Genomic DNA, 19,916 nt, shown 5'->3' with positions numbered 1-19,916 from the left:
TAAATCTAGTTAAGGCATTATGAGTATCCTATGAATAGATCTGTGGATGAACTGAAATAAGAGTAAGTTACTAACAGATTAAGTAGACCAAATACTTGCCTGCTCATTTGCTGAAATGAAGTGCTTCATATGCACCCTAATGTCAGGAAAACAAGCAGAATAATACCCTTTTCTCTGTGGTTAGGAGTCACTGTTTGTGGCAGGCTTGTGAGGCAATCTAGCTTTATTTGATTAGAAACAAAAGAGCTAAAACAAGAATTGTTTATGTAGATGAGATAAAATCTATAAAATGGTTAGTTAAGTGCTGACATTTTATGTTCAAATTGTAACTTACTAGACTATTACTTTTGGTATCCATAGCCCACTGGAGGGGAGGTAATAATACCAGTGTGGTGAAGAATAGTAAAAGAACAATAAAAAAATAATGCAAATACATATATGCAGTCTGTTAGGTTTTGTTTATTTTGCATTTCTCTTCATTCCAGAAGAATTGAAGCCAGATGTTGAGCAATGTGTTTTCTACTTCTGATAGGTTATTAGACCTATTCTTAAGTATGTATCTGTGGGGCACCTGTGTGGCTCAGCCATTTAAGTGTCCGACTTTGACTCAGGTCGTGATCTTGCGGTCCGTGAGTTCCAGCCCCACATTGGGCTCTGTGCTGGAGCCTGAGCCTGCTTTGGATTCTGTGTCTGCCTCTCTCTGCCCCTCCCTTGCTCCCGCTCGGTCTCTTTTTCTCTCAAAAATAGATAACCATTTAAAAAAATTTTTTTTTTAAGTTTGTATTTGTTTTGTAATGTTCAGAATAATTTTTTTCTGTTAAAATATATTCCCCTTTTGTGATTTCTGATTGTTTACAGGCTTAAAAAGTCGCTTAGAAGTGAAATAAATAATTCACTTATATTTTCTGCTATTTTTTTTGTAGCATAATGTTGCAAGACCTTTTTATCTGAGATTTATTTGGATGCATGATATAATAATGGTGTCAATTTTCAGAGTAGTTAACCAGTTGTAAAATTTTAATCTATTCTTTTCTCTGATTTGTTCTACGCTTTTACTCATTTGCTAATTTCTTATGTTTTAGGTGCTGTTTCTGGGCTGTTTGTTACATTTATCAGATTTTGGTACCTGTACCATGCTGTTTTAACTTTTGTAATATTTTTACCAGTGTTTTAACATTTGAACAGATTCTTTCTGTATTCTGATGTAACCTTACTTTAATAATTTGATTTAAAAATTGTTTTTAATATTTATTTTTGAGAGAGAGAGCATGTGCACCTGTACAGGAATGGGGGAGGAGCAGGGAGAGAGGGAGACACAGAATCCATAGCAGGCTCCAGGCTCTGAGCTGTCAGCACAGAGCCCGACGTGGGGTTTGAACTCACGAACCGCGAGATCATGACCTGAGCTGAAGTCGGACGTTTGACTGAGTCGCCCAAGGACCTCAGTGTAATCTTAATTTTAAACAATGGATAGACTCTAAAAATTAAAAACAAAAAAAAAGTTTTATTTTGTGAGTTGGTTGAAAAATAGAAGACATGAAAAAGATTATACAATGAAAAAAAACTCCTTTTCACCCTGCCTTCCCGTGTCCTCTCTTCCCTATAATTTCCCTTCAATTAGGTTTTTTTTTGTATATTTTCATGTCATTCTATGTAAATATAATTATGTATCTCATGTTTTTCCCACTCTGTTCTGTGCTGTTTTTATCACTTAACAATGTATCTTGGAGACATTTCCATATTATTACATAGAGGACTTCCACACTTCTAAAAAACTCCTGTTTGAAGTATGGATATATCCTTGTTAGTTTCTGTAGTCTTCCTATTAATGGACACTTGAGTTGTTTGTAAATTATTGCTGGTATAGACATGTTACAGTATCATTTAGAAATGTGTGTGTATAGCAGCAAAATAAATTCCTGGATAAGGGACTGATGGGTGAAAAGGTTAAATCACTTCTGTTATTTGATACCATTTAAGCCTTGACAATAATGTAGAGAGTGCCTTTTTCCATATAGCTTTAGAGATTGTATGTTTTCAGGATTTTGGATTTATGCCAGTTAGTTGAGAATGGTATATTAATATTGAGCATCTTTCCATATGTTTATCAGCTCTTTGTATTTTTTTTGAACTTGTTTGGTCATATCTTTTGTCCCCCCCCCCCCCCTTTTTTTTTCTTTTTTGTATCTTGATCTGTTTTTTTTCCTTTTGGTACATTTTTAAAATCAATTTGATCAGGGGCACCTGGGTGGCTCAGTCGGTTGAGCGACCGACTTTGGCTCAGGTCATGATCTCATGGTTTGTGAGTTCAAGCCCCGCGTCAGGCTCTGTCCTGAGAGCTCAGATCCTGGAGCCTGCTTCAGATTCTGTGTCTCCCTCTCTCTCTGCCCCTCTCCCACTCATGCTCTGTCTCTCTCTGCCTTGGAAATAAATAAACATTAAAAAAATTTTTTTTAAATCTATTTGATCAAGCTCTTACCAAATTTAAAAAATTTTAGGAGCCTTCAGTTCGTAATGTGAGTTGCAAATATTTTGCTAGGTTTTCATTTTCATTGTTGACTTTGCTCATTATTATTGCCATACACAAGTTTATGTTTTATTTTATTTATTTATTTATTTATTTATTTATTTATTTATTTTGAACATTTATTCATTTTTGAGACAGAGCATAAACGGGGGAAGGTCAGAGAGAGAGGGAGACACAGAATCTGAAACAGGCTCCAGGCTCTGAGCTGCCAGCGCAGAGCCCGACACGGGGCTCGAACTTATGGACCGCAAGATCATGACCTGAGCCGAAGTCGGACGCCCAACCGACTGAGCCACCCAGGCGCCCCCACAAGTTTATGTTTTAAATAGCATTAAGAAGTTCATCTTTAGGGCCTTCTGGGTGGCTCAGTCAGTTGAGTATCCAACTCTTGATTTTGGCTTAGGTCATGATCCCAGTGTCATGGGATCGAGCCCCATGTCAGGCTCTGCACAGAGTGTGGAGCCTGCTTAAGATTCTCTTTCTCTCTCCCTCTCTCCCACTTGCATGTTCTCGCTCTCTCTCTAAAATTAAAAAAAAGTTGTTTTAGTGTTTGCAGCAACATTAATGCATATATACTTAACTGCTTTACAATAGGGCTTATTTCTGATACAATTTTAATGCCTTTGGAGGGCAGGTTTGCATTTACTTTTTTGTGATAGTGACTGTCCAGAGAAAGAAAAGTTGTGCTCAAGAATTAATCTCTTGCGTTTTAGTCATCCCTGTTTTGGGGCTTGAGTCTTAGTACTTACTTACATGTTAATAACTTTTGAATTAAGTTGTTTCTTTTTTACCTACACATTATAAATTGCATTTGTTTTACTAGTCTTGTATGAGCTGCTTTTCGTGAACCAATTTTTAAAATATTTTCTGAAAATTTCTAAATAGTAAAGTTGAAGTAATTTTACAGAAAACATTCATGTAGCGACCAGCTTATATGCTAGCTAAGATTTTACTGAGATTTGTTTCATTGCTTATGTATGCCTCTGTCCATTTCTCTGTCCATGTTTATGAGCCTGTTTTAAAATGAGGTGAATATTTAAAATTGAGAAACTTTTGGGTATCTGGAAAATTATCCAGTTTCTTAAGAGATGTTTATAGGATGTAGTTGAGTAGAAGAATTAAATTTGCAGTATGACTGTCTTCTGACTTATTCTGTCATGCAGCCTACCTCACAAAAGAGTATAAAAATTTCTTCTTTCTTTCTTTCTTTCTTTCTTTCTTTCTTTCTTTCTTTCCTTCCTTCCTTCTTTCTTTTCTTTTCTTTCTTCCTTTCTTTCATTCAGAGAGCATGCATGCATGCAAGAGAGAGAGTGGGAAGGGGCGGAGAGAGAGGGAGAGAGAGAATTCCATGGAGGCTCAGTTCTGTCAGCCTGGAGTCTGACATGGGCTCGATTTTATCAACCGTGAGATCATGACCTGAGCTGAAAGCAAGAGTTGGGCACTTAACCGACTGAACCACCCAGCTGCCTTTAAACATTCTGTTTCTTAAAAAAAAAAAAAAATCCATTTCTTATCACCAAGTCTTTTTAGACCAGTTGCATAGCATGGGAATTGCTAGGTGGTTCCAGGTCTTTGTGTGCATACTTTGATTTCATCATCCAAAGCCTGTATATTAGTACCTTCTGGTCCAGATCTGCTTCATTTTCTGTTTATTGTTAGAATTTTTGGTAACTGGTAATGAAGATACTTCTCACATCTTCTAAGTGTCCTGGTTAAGAGATGCATTTCATGTTGGCTGCATTGGCATAAGGGCAGGGGGGGGGGGGGGGGGGGAGGCTTGAAATGTCTTAAGATTCTTAATCTTGCTTTTATGACAGTTGAACATTTCACAGATTTGTTAATGGGGTGATGATTTATGCATTGAAGGAAAATTTTATTCTCCTAAATCTATTTTCTTGTAAATAAGGGTTTTAATTTTTAACCTTTCCTAGGAATTGTTTCTTTCTTTTTTAATAAAACCACAGACATTAGAAGACTTATCATAGTTTAATAAAAAGGTAATGTGCCCTTTGTCCCCGTGATAACATCTTGCAAAACTGTAGTCCATTCTCACAACCTGGATATTGATATTGATATAGTCAAGATACAGAACAGATCTGGTACTGCAAGTTTCCCTCATGTTTTTCCTTTTTGTAGCCACACTCCTGTTACTTTCCCTACCAGCCTCTCGTTAACCCCTAGAATCCACTGATCTGTTTCCCACTTCCTATAATTTGTCATTTCAAGAATGTTTATAAGTGAACTCATATAGTCCTTTTAGGATTGGATTTTTCACTTGTGTGATTCTCTGGAGGTTCATCCAGAGTATTGAGTATGTCAATCGTTTGTTCCTTTTGGTGGCTGAGTTTTGCTTTGTAGTGTGGATGTACCACGGTGAGTTTAACTGTTCTCCCAATCAAGGACATCTGGGTTTTTCCAGTGTTTAGCTATTATAAATAAAGCTGATCAGCATTCACGTATGGGGGGGGGGGATCTAACTTGCATTATCACATTTTAATATTTTGTCAAAATAAATTATACACATTTTATAATAAATTATGCACTTTATGAAAATTCATTGAGTTACTTTTGTGTACTTTTCTGTATGTTATATTTCAGGTAAATGTTCACTTAAAATAATAAGACATGTATTTTTTCCTTCTGGGGCTTACTTAGGTTGGATTCAGATGCCGAGGACATAGTACTTCCTCAGAAAGAAGACAGAATTTGCAAAAGAGACAAGATAATAAGCAGTTAAACGCCAGTCAATCTCATAGAGGCGACTCAAATTCTGAGTCTTTATATTTTGAGGTATTTTTTTAGGCTCTATTTATAAACTGTCATAGCAAATGTTCCCATTAAGAAATTAATTTTGTTACATTATGATAAGTACTTTTTATGTCTTAACACATGATTCTGATATTAGATTATAAATTACTTAGGAGTACTGATTCATTTTTGTCTTGGATATATATATAGTATAATGTTAACTTCATTAATGTTTATTTTTATAAATTTCGTTATGAGTATTTTGAGGTAACATGTAGAGGTAAAACTTGTTTTTACGTGGGTTAAACCTACTATGAAACTTTCTCCCTAATTTTTCTTATTATTGTTTAGTCTCTTTGTCAAGTTTTTTAGATTTGGATGGTTTAGTCTAGCTAATTTGTGCTGCTAGGTGGGAGAATCTTGGAGAAGAACAAAGCTATTTTAGTTGCTCTACTACGCAGAAAGTCTGTGCCATATTTTTATTGTTTATTTGTCTATATGGCTGTTATTAGAGGCCTGTTATATGTGTAAAATAAGGTGCTATGAGTGATACATTGAATAAACATAGTAGCCTTAGGGAGGTTGCTGTACAGCAGAGAAACGTAGATGCCTGCATACCTAATGCTTGGGTGTGGTCGGAATTGAAGGAAAGGACAAATCCCTTTGAGTTTGTAGTAGGGTGGAGATAACCGTTGGAACGGATTTTAAAGAATGGGTAGAATTTGGTTGTGTCAACATGGTGAACAGCATCCCCCGTAACTCATTTGAATAAGTCATTTTTTTTTATCATAGTTTCTATAAAATGGGTCAATAGATGGAAATTAAACTGGAAAATGTGCTTGAGGCCAGAGGCTCGAGATGAATAATATGTTAGATAAACTTATTAATTGACCTAAAGGACTTGGGAGTTATGTTATTCAGTTATGAAGAACAGTACATGTGACAGATTTATTATTTGCACTTAACCATGTAATTGGTTCCATCCTTATATTTAGTTAAAGGTATTAGGTATAATTTTCACTGTAAAGGAGGAGATTGGTGAAGAAATTACTTTGAATAGGGTTTTAAAAAAATTTCTTAGCTTTTTAACCTTATTGACAGGTGTGTGTAGTATTGCAGGACAGGGAATATATTTACGAAATTCATACTAAGCCATCTGTTGAAAATATTTTCCAAATTATCTGACATGTGATAAAATCCTTTTTGAATTTCTTTCCAATTACCTACCCATTTTAAGAGTAGAATTAATTAGAGGCACCTGGATGGCTCAGTCAGTTAAGTGCCCTACTCTTGATTTGGGATCAGGTCGTGATCTCACAGTTTGTGAGATCGAGTCCGACAGTGCGGAGCCTGCTCGGGATTCTCTCTCTCGGCCTCTGCCCTTCCCCTGCTCACACACGCGTGTGCGCTCTTGTTCCCTCTCTCTCTCTCAAGACACATTAATAAACTTTTTGTTTTTTAAGTAGAACTAATAAAAATGGTATGGTTGATATAGAAATCCAAAGGGTGGACGTGTGCAGATATGCCCCCATTGTTGAATAATGAAATTAGCTGTATTGTAACGAGAGATGAGATTTCCTTTTTAAGACTGACTTTAAATAATTTACTTTTAGAATTTAAAAAATTACTTGCCCATTTTTTATTACTCTTCAGCATTGTAAAATGTTTTTCTTAGGAGTTTACTGCTTTGAACTGCTTTTACTTAACATGTGGTGGAACTGTTTCAGGATGAAGATGGATTTCGAGAGCTAAATGAGAATGGAAATGCTAAAGACGATACCATTCAACAGAAACTTTCTTCGAAAGTAGTAAGTGGCCCTTTTTAAAAAGAAAAGCAAAATACTTGAACATCTTTTGAACTACGGTTATGTTGAAAAGAAGTATTATAGTTTAGTATAAAGACATGGGGGGCAGCATGGTAGACAAGAAACCGTGTATTTAGTACTTCATATTTATTTTCAGCATTGCCAGAACAAAGGCACTTTCCTATAAAATCCATAGTTCTATTACAGACAAGACAACGCCATTAATTAAATGATCATACAGCGTACTTGTTGGAAAACTTGACTTACTTGGGAGTTATTTTGTTTTCAGGCCAGGATCCAGACAAGCATCACCAATTGCAGTAAGCTGTTTTATCTCTATTATTTTCCAGTCTGGAATGATCACGTCATCTTACTCTGTTCTTTATGACATTGAATTCTCAAAGAGTCCAGACCAGTTATACTGGAGGACACCCCATATTCTGGATTGTCTTTCCTTAAGGTAGACTTTTGTGGAATCAGTAACAGTGTTTTTGTCTGGTTATCTTAGTTGGATGATTTACCTGAAAACTCACCAATCAATATAGTGCAGACTCCAATTCCCATTACAACTTCCGTTCCTAAACGTGCAAAAAGTCAGAAGAAGAAAGCTTTAGCAGCAGCCCTTGCCACGGCTCAAGAATATTCAGAAATAAGTATGGAGCAAAAAAAACTACAGGTATTTATTCATTTTTGTGAACAAATATAATTGGTAGATTTGGGGACAGAAAGACAAATATAATCATCATAAATTGCCACACTTTCATACTATCACAAAAAATAAATGTTTTCATATTACCTTGCAGGAAGCTTTATCAAAGGCAGCTGGAAAAAAGAATAAAACACCTGTGCAGCTAGATTTGGGGGACATGTTAGCAGCTCTGGAAAAACAACAACAAGCGATGAAAGCACGGCAGATTACTAATACCAGACCTCTGTCATATACAGGTGATGTCATTATTTGAGGAATTTGCTGTTTGCTTTTGGTAATATATTTTGAGTATTGTTAATTTAAATTATACATATCTAAAAAATCCAGAGTCTTCTCACCAGCTCTTCTGTTACCCTCGTCGCCCCATCATTGTACTGCATCGTAGTAGCCTCCTGTTACTTACCTTTCCCTCCTGCTATAACTGCACTCTATCTTGAAAGGAGTGATCTTTTAAAAATATGAACAGGATTATATCACTCCACTACTCAGAACCCTCCAGTGGCTCTTGATCTCACTTGGAGTACGGCTGGAGTCCTGACTAAAGCCACATCTTAGCTGATCCTGTGACCTTTTTGCCCCCATCACCATTCTTTCTGGCACACACTGCTGTAGCCAGTCAGCCCCCTTGCTGTTCACAGACACACCCAACATGCTTCTAGCTCAGTATCTTTGTGCTTACTATTTCCTTTCCCCGGAATTCTCCTTCCTCATATATCAATGTGTGGTTTGTTCTTTCAGGTCCTTCGGGTCTCTGTACAAATGTCAGTGGGTGTAATTGTGAACCAGCTAATGTTTTTCTTCTTCAGAGATAAAAATAAGAATCACAACTAATTTGGCTTTATAACTTTTAAATTGGATAATGGGAAACATAGGAATTTTGATCAAGGTGTGTGTATGTGTGAGAGAGAGAGAGAATATGAATGATTTGGCTTTCTACTGAAATAGTAATGTATATTTTAGCAAACCTTATCAGATTTAAAATTCAGCAGTTCTTATGTGTTCCCTTATTTCTTTTCATAGCCTTAGTTATAGAGGAAGAGAAGTAAGATAAAGGAAGGGGAAAGGCACCAACAAAAAGCAGATGTTAAGACGCAGAGTTGAATATTCTGTTTCTTCTGTTCCTATGTAAAGGGTCTGTCTTTAGACAAGAAGATAATTAACAGAATATAACTTTAGTTCTATGTGCAGAATGTTTATACCTACAACTAGTTACCTGTCCAGTATAAACCTTAGCTTTGAGTAACTGTTAGTAAAAATAGTATTGAATATGTACTGAGCTTTTGAGTTGCGTGTTGTTGAGTTGGAGAGAGAGGCAATTACATCTCATTGAAAGAGTAAAGGACTATAGCAGTGGAACTGACAGTTAGCAGTATTCTGGAGGCAGTACGGCCTCATGGCAACAAGCAGGGGCTTTGGAATTGAGTTGCCTAGGTTTGAAATCTGTTCTTCTGTCTATTTCCTTGGCAAGTTATTTCCTGACATTAAGATGGAGGTAATGATAGTACCTACTTCAGGGTTGTTTTGAAGAGTAAATGAGATGGTACATGTAATGTGGTCAGAAGAGTATCTGGGTTATAATCACTCAATAAATGTTAACTAATTACTGTGGAGAAGAGATTGTTAACCTGTGATGGCTTTATTGTTATAACTTTGATTTATTTAGCAAATGTTAATTTATACAACTGTAAATATTTACATGGAAAGCATGTCAAGGACTGTGGAATTACAGATTAAAAAGTTAATAATCTAGTTGGGGAAAAAGACATACATAAATAACTAATAAAGAGCAGTGCCTTAGGAAGGATACCAGCAAAGTTTTATGAACTTTCAGAAGAGAAGAGTGCTTTATAATAGTCAACGGAGAGGTATGGGGAGGATGTTACAAATCACTTCATATATTATAACATTTGGATTGGGCTTTGAAGGGAGAGTATAATTCTTGTCAGATGGAAATGAGATTAACCTCTAACCTGTCACCAGTGTTTAAATTACAAAGTATTGATTGCAAAAAAATGGACTTTCTTGGGAAGTCCAAGAAAAGAGTGAGACTATTGTAGGTATGTCAAAAGATTATGAGGAATTGATAGGGTTTTGTTTGTTTGTTTTTTAACTGATGGGATGTGGAAACAGGTCAAAGAGGACTCCAAACTCTCCTCGTTGGAGGATTGTGGTGATTATAATGATATCAAACAGGGATCATGGAAGAAGAATTTTTGTTGGGAAGAACAGACTCCAGCCCTATTGTGTTTGAAATGCTAGTTAGGGATATCCTGATGGTGCCTGTTTAAATTGTAGTTATGTGCAGTTTAGGTTAGAAGTCAGTGAGTTTCAAAGAGAGATGGAAGTGTAGCTCTGGAAATACATAAGGTTGTTAGGGGAAAGAAAAGTTAGGAAAATATATTCAAGGATAAATCTTGTGGTGTGCTTAGATTTAAAGGACAGCAAGAAGAATTAGATTTAGTGATTGCAAGCTTGTATGTGATCTTGACCATAGCATTTGTGAGCACATGGGTAGGACAGAGACCAGAAAGCAGACTCTTCAGGATCTCTGGGGAAAATGGCCACGTAGAAGGATCCTAAGCTCACCTCGTCACTCAGCTATAATTAGATAGCATCCACATCAGTGTAAATAACTGGTAAAGCAGACTATTGAGAAGTTTAGTAAGGGAGGAAAGGGGAGTGATAGTACTTTAGTGTGAGGGGAAGCCAGTCAGGGGAATGGTTTTGTTGGTTTGTCTGTTTTTTGTTTTTCTTTCTTCTATATACAGAAGATTTAGCTTCTTGTTGGGAGATAGGGAAAAGAGTTGGGGGTCGAGGAAGACCTTGAAAGATGAAAGGGAAATGCGTAGAGCAAGATCCTTGGGAAATTAATCCTGAGATGGGATTTCTTTTTTAAAGATTTTTATTTATTATTTATTTTTGAGAAACAGTATGAGCAAGGGAGTGTCAGACAGAGAGGGAAAATCTCAAGCAGGCTCCACGCCGTCAGTGCAGAGCCTGGTGTTCGAGCCTGGCTCGAACTCATGAAACTGTGAGATCATGACCTGAGCTGAAATCAAGAGTCAGAAGCTTGACCAACTGAGCCACCCAGGCGCCCCCTGAGATGGGATTAAGAGGAGAGGTGGTGATACACAGTGAACAGGAATTAGGATGCCTTCTGCCTCCTCTCAGGTGGCATGTACATTTAATTTATATATATATATAATTTTGGCTAACATACAGTGTGTAAAGTGTGCTCTTGGTTTTTGGGTAGATTCCTGTGGTTCATCGCTTACATACAACATCCAGTGCTCATCCCAACAAGTGCCCTCCTCAGTGCCCATCACCCATATTCCCCTCTTCCCCACCCCCATCAACTGTCAGATTGTTCTCTAGATTTAACAGTCTCTTATGGTTTGCTTCTCTCCCTCTTTGTTTGTAACTATTTTTTCTCCTTTCCTTCCCCCATGGTCTTCTGTTAGGTTTCTCAAGATCCACATATAAGTGAAAACATATGATATCTGTCTTTCTCTGACAGACTTATTTCACTCAACATAACACCATCCAGTTCCATCCGTGTTGCTGCAAATGGCATGATTTCATTCTTTCTCATTGCCAAGTAGTATTCCATTGTATACATAAACCACATCTTCTTTATCCATTCAACAGTTGATGGACATTTAGGCTCTTTCTATGATTTGGCTATTGTTGAAAATGCTATTATAAACATTTTTGGAAAACCTCCAAATGCATGGAGGTTAAAGAACATACTACTAAAGAATGAAGGGGTGAACCAGGCAGTTAAAGAAGAAATTAAAAAATATATGGAAACAAATGAAAGTGAAAACACAACAATCCAAACCCTTTGGGATGCAGCAAAGGCAGTCCTGAGAGAAAAATACATTGCAATCCAGGCCTGTTTCAAGAAACAAGAAAAATCCCAAATACAAAATCTAACAGCGCACTGAAAGAAACTAGAAGCAGAACAACAAAGAAACCCCAAGGCCAGCAGAAGGAGAGAAATAATAATGATCAGAGCAGAAATAAACAATATAGAATCCAAAAACAGAAAAACAAACAAACAAAAAAACCCAGTAGAACAGATCAATGAAACTAAGAGCTGTTGTTTTGAAAAAATAAACAAAATTAAACCCCTAGCCAGACTTCTCAAAAAGAAAAGAGAGCGGACCCCAATAGATAAAATCACGAATGAAAATGGATTTATCACAGTCCCTCAGAAATACAAGCAATTATTGGAGAATTCTATGAAAAATTATATGCCAACTGGACAACCTGGAAGAAGTGGACAAATTCCTAGACACACTGTACCAAAACTCAAATGGGAAGAAATAGAAAGTTTGAACAGACCCATAAGCAGTGAAGAAATTGAATCAGCTATCAAAAATCTGCCAACAAATAAGAGTCCTGGACCAGATGGCTTCCCTAGGAATTCTACCAGACATTTAAAGCAGAATTGATACCTGTCCTTCTCAGGCTGTTCCAAAAAATAGAAATGGAAGGAAAACTTCCAGACTCATTCTATGAAGCCAGCATTACTTTGATTCCCTAACCAGAGACCCCACAAAAAAGGAGAATTATAGGCCAATATCCCTGATGAACATGGATGCAAAAATTCTCAACAAGGTACTAGCAGATCGAATTCAATAGCATATAAAAAGAATTACTATGATCAAGTGGGATTCAATCCTGGACTGCAGGGCTGGTTCAATATTTGCAAATCAGTCAGTGTGATACATCACATTAATAAAAGAAAGGATAAGAGCCATATTACTGTGTCAATAGATGCAGAAAAAACATTTTGACAAATACAGCATCCTTTCTTAGTAAAAACCCTCAAGAAAGTCAGGATAGAAGGAACATACCTAAACATCATAAAAGCCCTATATTAAAAGCCCACAGCTAATATCATCCTCAATCGGGAAAAACTGAGAGCTTTCCCCCTGAGATCAGCAACACAACAGGGATGTCCACTCTCACCATTGTTGTTTAATATAGTGTTGGAAGTCCTAGCATCAGCAGTCAGACAACAAAATGAAATAAAAGGCATCAAAATTGGCAAAGAAGAAGTCAAACTTTCACTTTTCGCAGACAACATGATACTCTACATGGAAAACCCGAAAGACTCCACCAAAAGGCTGCTAGAATTGATACATGAATTCAGCAAAGTCGCTGGGTACAAAATCAGTGTACAGAAATCGGTTGCATTTGTATACACCAATAATGAAGCAACAGAGAATTCAAGAAATTGATCCCATTTACAATTGCACCAAGAACCATAAAATACCTAGGGATAAACCTAACCAAAGATGTAAAAGATCTGTATGCTGAAAACTCTAGAAAGCTTATGAAGGGAATTGAAGAAGACACAAAGAAATGGAAAAAATTCCATGCTCATGGATTGGAAGAATAAATATTGTTAAAAAGTCAATACTACCCAAAGCAATCTACACATTCAATGGAATCCCAATCAAAATTGCCCCAGCATTCTTCTCAAAGCTAGAACAAACAATCCTAAAATTTGTATAGAACCACAAAAGACCCCGAATATCCAAAATAATATTGAAAAAGGAAACCAGAGTGGGAAGCTTGGCAATCCCAGACTCTACTACAAAGTTGTAATCATCAAGACAGTATGTGTGGTATTGGCACAAAAACAGACATATAGACCAATGGAATAGAATAGAGAACCCAGAATTGGACCCACAAATGTATGGCCAGCTAATCTTTGACAAAGCAGGAAAGAGTATCCAATGGAAAAAAAGACCGTCTCTTTAGCAAATGGTGCTGGGAGAACTGGACAGTGACATGCAGAAGAATGAAACTAGACCACTTTCTTACACCATACACAAAAATAAACTCAAAATGGATGAAAGACCTAAATGTGAGACAAGACGCCATCAAAACCCTAGAGGAGAAAGCAGGCAACAACCTCTGACCTCAGCCACAGCAATTTCTTGCTTGACACATCTCCAAAGGCAAGGGAATTAAAAGCAAAAATGAATTATTGGGACCTCCTCAGGGTAAAAAGCTTTTACACTGCAAAGGAAACAATCAACAGAACTAAAAGGCAACTGATGGAATGGGATAAGATACTTGCAAATGACCTATCAGATAAAGGGTTAGTATCCAAAAATCTATAAAGAACTTACCATGCTCAACACCTGAAAAACAAATAATCCAGTGAAGGAATGGGGAGAAGACATGAATAGACACTTTTCCAAAAAAGACATCCAGATGGCCAACAAACACATGAAAAGATGGTCAACATCACTCATCATCAGAGAAATACAGATCCAAACCACAATGAAATACCACCTCACACCGGTCAGAGTGGCTAAAATTAACAACTCAGGAAACAGCAGATGCTGGTGAGGATGTGGAAAAAAGTGAACCCTCTTGCACTGTTGGTGGGAATGCAAACTGGTGCAGCCGCTGTGTAAAACCTTGTGGAGGTTCCTCAAAAAAATTAAAAATAGAACTATCCTACGACCCAGCAATAGCACTACTAGGAATTTATCCAAAGGATACAGGAGTGCTGATTCATTTAATGTTTTTTTATGTTTATTTTTGAGAGAGAGAGGGAGCACAGGCAAGGGAGGGGCAGAGAGAGAGAGAGAGGGAGACACAGACTCTGAAGCAGGTTTCAGGCTCTAAGCTGTCAGCACAGAGCCTGACATGGGGCTCGAACTCATGGACTGCGAGATCATGACCTGAGCCAAAGTTGGATGCTAAACTGACTGAACAACCCAGGTGCCTGGCATATCCATTTATATTGGACAGCAGCTTCTCAGGGGAGTAATAGGAGAGCTTTGCTGCTAGAGCACGAGGATTGAGGATAAGGTCCTCGGACTGCTAAAGGACTGAGTCACCACTACTGGATGAGGGTATCAATCAGGTGTAAAAGAACTGCTGAATAGTACTGAGAGTGCAGCCAAAGGGGAAGATCACTCTTCACTGGTGGATGGAAGTGAGGAGTGATAGACTATTTCATATAAAAGGGTGATGGTTTTTTTATAATTTTTTTTAATGTTTATTTTTGAGAGAGAGAGAGAGAACACCCGCATGGGGGAATAGCAGGGAGAGGGAGACAGAGGATCTGAAGCGGGCTCTGTGCTGACAGCAGAAAGCCTGATGCCAGGCTTGAACTCATGAACCATGAGATCGTGTCCTGAGCTTAAGTCAGCTTAACAGACTGAGCCACCTAGGTGCCCTGTATAAGGGTGATTCTTATGTAAGATTCCGTAGGAATAAGGAGAGGTGCAAAGTTTTGAAATTGCAGAGGTAGAGTGGTTCTGCCTGGAGACCAGTTGCAAAGAATTGCCATGCTTGAGGCTTGCTGCTGTGGAGTAGAACTAATAATTTATTTGTCCCTGCTTTGGATTGCTAAATTAGTTACCTGCATTGGCTTTGTCATCTTTATCTTATGGAGGTTAAACAGATGCATAAAAGCTGTACCTGAGAGATACTGCATGGCCCTGTATTACTCCTACTATTATGATGTCTATTCTCCCACAAGAAGAGGATGTTCTTGTAGATTTATCATTAGAAATGTTCATTGTATGCGGCGCTGGCTGTAATAGTAAAGCTAATGTTCTTGTTTGTTTTTAGTGGTCACTGCAGCTTCTTTTCACACTAAAGACTCTACTAACAGAAAACCCTTAACCAAAAGTCAGCCATGTTTGACATCCTTTAATTCTTTGGACATTACTTCCTCTAAAGCAAAGAAAGGAAAAGAGAAGGAAATTGCTAAACTAAAACGACCCACAGCACTTAAAAAGGTAAACCGAAACCTGGAGATGTTTATTTTACAAGTTAAATTTAAGGATTTAAAATGTTTTGCAAAAGTAGTTGTGGCATTTTAGCCAACAGATTGTTATGAGATATTTATAGGTGTATATCTTTATGATGAATAGTTAATTGAAAGTTGGGGATATCATCAGCATCATGATTATCTTTCTATATTGAACAAAACCCTGGAGGATGAATTCTTTCTGTAAGGTTAAAAAAAAGCAAAAGAAGTTAAACATGTAGCATCCAAAACATTGGACTGTAGGAATCAGAAGCCCTAGATTCTGGTACTAAATTATATAGTTTTAGGCAAACCTTTCTTACCCTTATCTTCTTCATCTATAAGTTGGGATAATATCTGCTGTATTTAACTCAGTATTTTATTTTTGTGGGTATAATCTTTGCACCCAGCATGGAGCTTGAACTCAACAACCCCAAGATCCAGAGTCACATGCTGTACCAACTAAGCCTGCCAGGTGCCCCTAACTCAGTATTGTTAGGAGCAGAATGAGATAATCCAGGTCCAAATAATTGAAAACTGCAAAATGTAAATTTAATGTTAAACTGTATGACCTGGTTTCCACACTTGTTATTTTATCCATTTTTGTGGAAACTCTAGTTTGTCAATCAGGAGTTAAAAGCGTGAAGCAGATGTGGTTTGATAGCTGTAGAATTATACAGCATAATTGCCTTCCTTTATTTTGGATATGGTACCTTTTTCAACTACAGGGCCTAAAATTACATTTTTTTTTTTTTTTTTTTTGCCAGTTTGTTTGTAGCCAACTAAACATGTAGCCAACCAAACTCCTCATGTCCATTTTTAAGTGAACTGTATCTGTGTAATAGTGAACATTTTAATCATTCTATACATTCTTAAAGAGTGATCAGTAATTAAAGATTGGTAATGACTTTTAGGTTATTTTGAAAGAAAGAGAAGAAAAGAAGGGCCGTTTAACTGTGGACCACAACCTTTTGGGATCTGAGGAACCAATAGAAATGCACTTAGATTTTATTGATGATTTGCCACAGGAGATTGTTTCCCAGGAAGGTAAGATTGTCCCTTTCTCCCTTCTCGTGGAATGGTTCAGAGTATTTTAATTAATAGGCCATCACTAGTTATTATCCTAATTGGAGGATATGCTCCATATTTTATGTAAATTTCTTTATTTTTGAGAGTGGTTTTTTTGAAGATGCCTCTATAGGGAGATATTTAACAGGGGGAAGGGGTAGGTGTTATATAGCAGAACTGTGGCATTTTTGAGGCTTGAGTCCTGAATTTGTTGTATACACTAATAATTATGATCTCACCAATGTATCTTACGTAACTCATAGTTCTTTCATTTTGTCTTCTTTCGTATCTAGAACACTATTGGCTATTTTCTTCACAGGACTATTTTTCATTGAATTGTTTTTGTTGATTTTCTTTCTTGCTTTTATGAATTAATACATATACCACAATGAGTAAAGAATTACAGAGCCTTTTGTAGTACAGAATTCAGTTGATCAATAAGATACAGTCCCATACAGTAGCCAGCACATATCATTTTGAATGGGACCTCAGCAAAACTGCACATTCTTTCTGATATTTTTACTGCTGTGGAAGAAAGATTTAAAGAGATCCCTGGCTAGGTCCCCTTTTCTGCTGGTATATGTGTATTCCTTTCTGCAACACATTCAAGTCTGATTTGCACATATTAACTGGTAGTGTTCCATTGTGTAGTAAAATGAGTGCTTCTAAAGATTGTTCAGCTAGGACATATTTGGCTAGCATTCCCCTTTTCTCTTAATTAAATATCCTTGCCTTTGTATTTAGGTTTATCCATTCATTCAAAAATGGATGAATTCAACATTCATTCAAGTGTTTATTGAACACTTACCATGTGTACTTCAGTAACTGGGTTGGGGGTAGAAGGTCAGGAAATGTAATAAAGAATGGATTGTCCTACTCCAAAAGCTTATCATTGGTAGGGAGGTAAGATACATGTGTGACTTTGCTAATTAGTGGACTGGAGTACAAAAAATAACTCATTTCTTGAATTTAGCTGTTTAAGAAAGAAGCAGTAAATGAAGGGGGCAGTGAAATCAAGAGGTGGTATATATAAAGAATGAGGCTGCCTGAGAACAGAAGCAAAGACCAAATAAGAGAGAAACTGGGGTGGTGTCTGAAGAAATGAGGAGTGGTGTGGAGAGGATGTGTGAGGTAGAATTCATCACTGCCAGCAGCAATGGGAGTTTGTAGACAGTTAAAAAATGTATTTCTAAGAAATAGGTGAAAAAATTGAGACGAAGGAGATGGGTAATATGATCTGGAAAGAGGTTCAAAAGTTATTACCTTTGTTCTTCAATTTAAATCCTCTAAGAATACATGTTTTAGATCATTTGGCTTTCTCTCCTCTCTTCTGTAGAGACTTACAGGCTCGACTGTACTTGATTTTTAAGAGTATGTTTTAAGAGATAATAGGAAGACTTCATTTTTGTAGTATATGAGAAATGTTTGTGATATAAACAATGCCCAACTCATTAGCTTCTGGGGAATTTGGAAGTTATACAAAAGACAGCTGCCATTCTAAGCATTGATCAGTAGATAGCTTTTCAGCATTTAATGTTTCTAAATTCTTTCCCTTCACCCCACATCTCCACAGATACTGGACTGAGCATGCCCAGTGATACTTCGCTCTCTCCAGCAAGTCAGAATTCTCCATACTGTATGACACCTGTGTCACAAGGCTCTCCGGCTAGTTCTGGGATAGGCAGTCCGATGGCATCTTCTACAATAACCAAAATCCACAGCAAAAGATTTAGAGAGTAAGTTTTAGCCTCATTATTGAGGTTGAATAGTTTAAGTATCTTGATTGTAGTTCTGAATACAGTATTGTCATTACTTGATGGGTGGAGCATGCAGCACTTCAAAGATATTTAAGTTCTTCCTTCAAATTATGTTTAGCAGCTAGTTTTATTGTATTTAAAGCATTTGATTTCTATCAGCTATCAGTGTTCATATGAAAGTGATTTCATAGTAAATATTCTTTTTATATCAAATAGTGTTTATAAATAAACCTGGAAATTTGACTTCTTATATCTTACATATACAGTGCCTTAATAGGAAGTTTTTCCTCCTCAAATGCTTTTGCTTTTTTGTTTATATTATTGGCCTTTCAGAAAAAAACCCCGTGTAACGAATAAATAACAAGTTTCTAAGACCCCGTTCCATGAAGTAAACATATTACATGAAGCTGTTTGTTTTTAAGCAAATATTTCTGTTTTAAAATGCCCATCAGTGAGTAATCTTGAACTAGAAGTTACTCCTATGAAGGATTTTAGGATTTTAACATTTGTATAGATGGATTTATTTTACATTTAAAAATGACATATGAAAGAATCCCGGGGTGAATGAAAAATCAGTATGAATCCAAACCATATTGGTTTGTTCTATTCCTTTGTTTTTTTTAATTGAAGTGTAGTTGATACACAATATGATAATTAGTTTTAGGTGTACTATATAGTGATTTGACATCATATACATTATGAAATGATCACCATGAGAAGTCTTAGTTACCATCTGTCACCCAAGTTATTACAGTAATATTGACTATATTCTGTATGATGTGTTTTATATCCTCGTGATGTACTTACTTTATAACTGGAAGTTCGTGTTTCACCTATTTCATCTGTATCTCCACTCCCTTCCCATCTGGCAACCACAATTTTATTCTCTATTTGTGAATCTATTTCTGTTTTGGTCACTTGTTTTGTGTTTTAGATTCTATATATAAGTAAAATCATATGATATTTGTTTTTCTCTGATTTATTTCACTTAGCATAATATTCCCTGGGTCCATCCACGTTGTTGCAGATGGCAAGATTTCATTATTTTTTATGGCTAAATAATATTCCACACACAGTGTACAATATTCCACACATAGCCACGCCCCCATTTTCTTTATTCATTCATTTATCAGTGGACACTTAGGTTCCTTCCATGTCTTGGTTTATTGTGAGTAATACTGCAGTGAACATAGGGGTGAATATATCTTTTTGAATTCATGTTTTTGTTTTCTTCAGGTAAATACCAGGAAATGGAATTGCTACATTGTATGGTAGTTCTGTTCCCCCCAGTAGTACATGAAAGTTCCCTTTCCTTCACATCCTCACCAATGCTTCTTGTCTTTATTTATTTAAATTGTTTTTAATTTACATCCAAGTTAGTTAGCATATAGTGAACAATGATTTCAGAAGTAGATTCCTTAGTGTCCCTTACCCGTTAGCCCATTCCCCACTCCCACATCCCCTCCAGTAACCCTCTGTTTGTTCTCCATATTTAAGAGTCTCTTATGTTGTG

The 19,916-nt window shown here is 36.7% G+C and overlaps 1 protein-coding gene across 1 annotated transcript in view; it reads left to right on the top strand.

The window, feature by feature from the left end:
• The window catches only part of SECISBP2L (SECIS binding protein 2 like), a 64,783-nt gene that overhangs the window by 20,061 nt on the left and 24,806 nt on the right, over positions 1 to 19,916 (top strand). The window contains exons 8-14 of the mRNA XM_049613607.1: positions 5,183 to 5,317; positions 7,003 to 7,083; positions 7,589 to 7,756; positions 7,884 to 8,025; positions 15,398 to 15,567; positions 16,493 to 16,625; positions 18,220 to 18,382. Coding sequence (XP_049469564.1) covers positions 5,183 to 5,317; positions 7,003 to 7,083; positions 7,589 to 7,756; positions 7,884 to 8,025; positions 15,398 to 15,567; positions 16,493 to 16,625; positions 18,220 to 18,382 — 992 coding nt within the window. The remainder of the gene's footprint in view (positions 1 to 5,182; positions 5,318 to 7,002; positions 7,084 to 7,588; positions 7,757 to 7,883; positions 8,026 to 15,397; positions 15,568 to 16,492; positions 16,626 to 18,219; positions 18,383 to 19,916) is intronic.

Source organism: Panthera uncia (assembly GCF_023721935.1).
Source record: "Panthera uncia isolate 11264 chromosome B3 unlocalized genomic scaffold, Puncia_PCG_1.0 HiC_scaffold_1, whole genome shotgun sequence".
Taxonomy (NCBI): Eukaryota; Metazoa; Chordata; class Mammalia; order Carnivora; family Felidae; genus Panthera; species Panthera uncia.
Note: the sequence above shows the minus strand (reverse complement) of the source record. Positions and strands in the feature narration are given on the sequence as shown.